The sequence below is a fragment of the Montipora capricornis genome, chromosome 10, assembly GCF_036669925.1.
Source record: "Montipora capricornis isolate CH-2021 chromosome 10, ASM3666992v2, whole genome shotgun sequence".
Classification (NCBI taxonomy): Eukaryota; Metazoa; Cnidaria; class Anthozoa; order Scleractinia; family Acroporidae; genus Montipora; species Montipora capricornis.
Genome location: NC_090892.1, coordinates 29,393,504 through 29,398,503, shown reverse-complemented (window position 1 = coordinate 29,398,503; position 5,000 = coordinate 29,393,504). Strand labels below are relative to the sequence as shown.

The 5,000-nt window shown below is 37.2% G+C and overlaps 1 protein-coding gene across 3 annotated transcripts in view; it reads left to right on the top strand.

Moving 5' to 3' along the window:
• Positions 1 to 5,000, top strand: part of LOC138022314 (RNA cytosine-C(5)-methyltransferase NSUN2-like) — a 31,504-nt gene that overhangs the window by 23,683 nt on the left and 2,821 nt on the right. For all 3 annotated transcript variants that reach the window (XM_068869420.1, XM_068869423.1, XM_068869419.1), the window contains 5 exons: positions 2,418 to 2,519; positions 3,021 to 3,156; positions 3,464 to 3,541; positions 3,675 to 3,816; positions 4,888 to 4,933. In XM_068869420.1, the coding sequence (XP_068725521.1) occupies positions 2,418 to 2,519; positions 3,021 to 3,156; positions 3,464 to 3,541; positions 3,675 to 3,816; positions 4,888 to 4,933 (504 nt within the window). The remainder of the gene's footprint in view (positions 1 to 2,417; positions 2,520 to 3,020; positions 3,157 to 3,463; positions 3,542 to 3,674; positions 3,817 to 4,887; positions 4,934 to 5,000) is intronic.

Genomic DNA, 5,000 nt, shown 5'->3' with positions numbered 1-5,000 from the left:
ATTTAACTAGTCTCTTGATAATGGAGTCATGATGACCCTGAAACGTCGAGCAGCAATAAATTTTTCCTGGTTTTTTTATAATAATAACAATTGAAGAATTTGCTCTGACAATGGTGTGAAACAGCCATTGGGCTCAACAGCACTCGTTTATCTCTCAAGAGGTAGCAAGGGGCGCTGGCTTCAATCGGTCGAGCAGGAATATGAGCAAATCAAGATCAAGGCAGCTATGAATATTTATAGCAACAGCGACCCTACTTTGCAACTAGTAAGAGAATTCGAGGAGAAAGCAGCTGAAGAGGTCCACCAGTCACTGGTCAAGGAAGTGAGGGCGAATGCAGAGGATATGGGCATCTCTTTAGAGCTCAGCTTTCCAGATCCAAAGTGTCGAGACAAGACCGGTCAAGATGTTCCACAGGAGAGCCTCAAAAAATGCTTGAAGATTGCAATTCAAAGGCGCTGGCAACATCCGGTTAAAGAGGGTAGATTGCAGGGATGATATATGAAAGTATGTTGGGCTCCTGAATAAGAATGTACGTTTTGCTTGGCTAACAGATTGGCAGACAGCGCCAATGCATGTAATCGCCGGAATTATGGAACTTTATGAGCAACTGATGCCAACAAGTTGTATTATTCACTGAAAACTCACACCACTAGAAGTGATGACAGCTACTGTAGGTTATGTGGTAAAGCACCTGAGAGCCTCCCACATGTTCTAGCTGGCTGTTCGTGTTTGTGCATTAGCACAAAATAAGTACCTGCTGAGGCACAATGCTGCCCTGCAAATGCTATTCTTCAAAATGATCAGAGTGGAGGGAACAGTGAGTACTACACCACTATGGTACTCACCAGTAACTCCGAAGCCTCTCTACGAGTCTCCAGAGTCCCAAGTATTTTGGGATATCCTAGTTTATACTGAACACAGCCATGTACGACAAAACCGTGTTGATGCAAGATTCATAGATCACAAAGAGAAGGTGGTACATACAGTTGAGATGAGTTGCCCATGGATAGATAACAGATCAAAGAAGGATGAGGAGAAAACCATCAAGTATGGTCCCCTTAGATGGGAACTAAAATCAAGCAGCATAATATCATTATTGACGTCTTGGTAGGATGGTCGAGGGATGACGATACTATGACAGAGCTGTTTGGGGAAAGGGGGAAAGGGGGAAAGTGGTTCTGTCGCGGATGCAGAAAGCAGTTATCTCTTGGACATTGAACATTGCCCGCACTTTTAAGATGTATTTGTAGCTTTCCCTTTCTGATTCAGAGAAGTATTTATCTAATTTTAACCTTTCTTAGATAAACATAGAACTGAAATGGTAGCAATCTTCAGAACTATGAACATTCCTTACATTTTTGATGTTTTTACATCTATAGTAATTCCCACCTTTTATATATATATACATAAATGTGTATATATTTTTTTAATTTTATTTATTCACGTACTTTTTCTTATTATTATTTTATTTATATGAGTAATGGACTGAAGACATAAGATTTATATACCCGGTAGATATTTAAAAATATAGCAGATGGAAAGTTTTCCTTATTGACATCATGAGCTACGCTCTGCGCCCCATGATGTTGTTTTCCTGTAAGCATTCTTACGTGTAACACTGCTGCATAATAATATTATTTTGGTTTTACGTGGTACCCATAACATAGCTGTTGGTGACACAAGAGTCAATCCGTTTGAATGGCAGTTTCTTGGAAGTGTTGAAGCTGGTTTGAGCCTCCTTAGTTAAGTGTTACCTTTGGAGCCAATTTAAAGACATTGTTTAGTGTTCTTGTCATTTATTGCCATAACAATTTTTTGCTTAATAAGAGAGGTTTTTCAAGAGATCTGAAGGTGAAAATGACGGGTAATAAAAGCGACGTTTTGACCGCGCTTCCGCCATTCTCAAGTTTTAGTATTGTAAATAACAAATTAAAATATAAAAAGTAGATGTGTAAACGTTGCTTAATATTTACATAATATAAAATGTTAAAAATGTGAAAAAAGAAATAACTAATTGCATACAAGAAATAAAATGTCAAAAATGTATCGTAAAAGATTGTTTAAGTATTTTTACACTATTTGAAAGTATTTAAAAAATATTTTTCTTATTGTACTTTATGGTTCATTGTTGACATTTTGTTTCTTGTATGTAATTAGTTATTTCTTTTCTCACATTTTTAACATTCTTATATTATGTAAATAATTAGATACGTTTACACCTCTACTATATATTTGTTAATTTGTTACTTGCAATTTTGAGAATTACCGAAGCGCTGTCAAAACGTCGTTCTTTTTTTTTATTACATGTCATTTGTATACGTTAAACATTTTTGGCTGTTATCTACAAAGATGACGTCATAGTGAGTTGCCGTTGTTGTGTTTGATTTAATTGCCTCAGTGAATGATTTTTTTGTAGTGTGGAACCTCCAAGAAAAAGGGTCAAAAAGGAAGTGAAAGGGTTCAAAGAGGATCCATTTGTGTTTCTTAAAGATGATGACGAGCACTGGCCTTCAATAAAGTAACTACAAAAGTTCCTGTTAATTCGATTAATCCCCTTTACTTTTTAACTTATTTTATTGCATTCTCGTCACCAGAGCCTCGGATCGCCCCAAGGCTCTGGGAAACTCTGTGTAGGAGAACATGCGCCGTAGGGTTCTTATGGCCAAAAATTGGCTATTTGAACCTTACGGCGCCTGCTCACTCCTCGTGCTATCATGAACGCACCAATTAGAGACGCTTTTGATTGTTTTTCACGAAAACCAATGAGAAGACAGCGCTCCTTTCTCCCTCAATCGAGAGAAGAACTCAGGGGTCAAGATTGGTTTTATTGGTGATTAAAGTGGCAAGTTTCTCTTTGCCTGATTTGAACTGGTATCATCAATCAAGTTTTCTTCTGTTTTGAAATCCTAATTTGTAATATCCGTTACCCTTGTAAATCAATGGAAACAAATTTCAAAATAAATGAAAAGTTAATAATGAATGCAGTCGTAAAATAACACAAAGTTTTTGGTATTGTCAGGGAATTCTACGGCATTAATGATTCTTTCCCAGTCAGCCAGCTATTTGTGCGATCTGTTTTTGGAAAGAAAAGGAATGTTTATCTCGTGTCTAAAGCAGTGAAAGATGTAATGGGAATGGTTGATAACAATCACAAGGTAAGTTCATAAACAAGAAAAGTATAAATGGAATGTCAGAATTTGTTGGCGCGATTTGAATCCAATTTGATTCCCCTTTTTTGCACTTTCCTAGTTTTTGATGATTATTTGTCAAACTGAGTTCCAAAGTAGCATGATATTTCCAGCCATTGTTCCGTGGCTCTCATTTTACCCTTACCTCGCAGAAAACTTGATAAGCTCTTTTTAGCACAATTTGGCAATTGAGACAAAATTGCACTTAAACATCTTTTAGGTTGCCATTAAATGGAAAATTGGTTAGGTGTTGATTATTAGATATTTGTCACAGGTTATAAACACAGGAATGAAGGTTATTGCCCGTGCAGAGAATGACAATGTCAGCTGTGCTTTCAGACTAATGCAGGAGGTATGATGAGCATGAATCAAAAAAATAAAATTTACGCTTGAACTTGATATAGAGGCTTGCGTGGTTCTTGATGGTTTCACGCCATCACATACATTGTACTTAAATATGTATGATCTGTTAAATCCTATAATAGGGTATTGAAGCGATGGTGCCATTTATAAGCAAGCGAAAAGTATCAATAACTCAGGAAGATGTCATAACCCTCTTGACCCAGGACAGGCCATTTTGTGATCAGTTTTCAAGTACAACAAGGGAGCAGTTTAATAAGATTGAAGGTTTGAATTCATTGATTTAGTTTTAAACAAATGGTTTCGACCAAACCTTGTGTGGTGGTCTTCCTTTGATAGGCTGTTAATTCATACTGGGATTTCCTAAAAGAACAGCACCACTAGTTTAAATGTGTTGACCAAACAAACTTTGCTCAACTTACAAGTAACGAGAGGACAAGAAATGGCAAGGGGCCACGCAACGACAGACAAAGTATCTTACTTGTAACTCTGACAAGTTATGAGAAGGTTTACGTTTTGAAAGTTCGAGTACTTCAAATTACACTCTGATGGATACCTCTCTGTAAAACATAAGTGCTACATGGTTACTGTTTGTAAAAACGTACCTCATGTTGTTATGTTCATTGCCGTGAAATAAATACACGGTAAGTATTGAATGGTTTAATATACAATACGCGCGGATATTTTCCGAGTTGCGTCGAAGAAAAATACGAGCAACGAGCAAAATGTCTGCACGTATTATATGTTAAACTATTCAATAAGGGATTTATTATTCCACTATTACGCTATTTTGTCTTTTTCCTGCACTGACGGAGAATCGTATCAATTGCCTAATAAGACGCGTGCGAATGACGAAAACAACACAGATGAAACCATTCGAATGTCCTTTACTTGAATGGTTAAACGAAATGACGAGTGACAAGCGATGACAAGCTAACTTCTCAGGCTTTGCATCGTGTTGAAAACAATTTCTTTCATTAAAAAACTCTTGTTTCGTCCGTTTTTGCTCTGTTCTAAACCGGTCAAACTGGGACGCTACAGTGTATTAACGTCTCATATTTTGCGCGTTGTCTTAACCAAATATGGTAAAATGGCGTAATAGAGGAATGATAACTTCTCGAATACCCACGGCCTACTCTCGCCTGACCTTGTAGTTCAGTCGGTAGAGCAACGGTGATCTAATCCGGTCTAGTCGGGCCAACTTCTATCACACGGGCTAAGGCTCCGATGGATTTTATTGGAATTTAGATAAGGCTTAAAATTACACTCTAAAAAGTATTTTTGTTTTAATAATTTATGTGAAGTGTCAGTTTTTGTTTGTATCTGGTTGGTTTTCAGGACAAGGCTGCATTGTGTATCTTTATGATCCCAATGGACCATACAGGTTAGTGTCTATTCTTGAATTCAAAACCCTGCAACAATCGCAAGTTTCGATTTCACATCGCATCCGC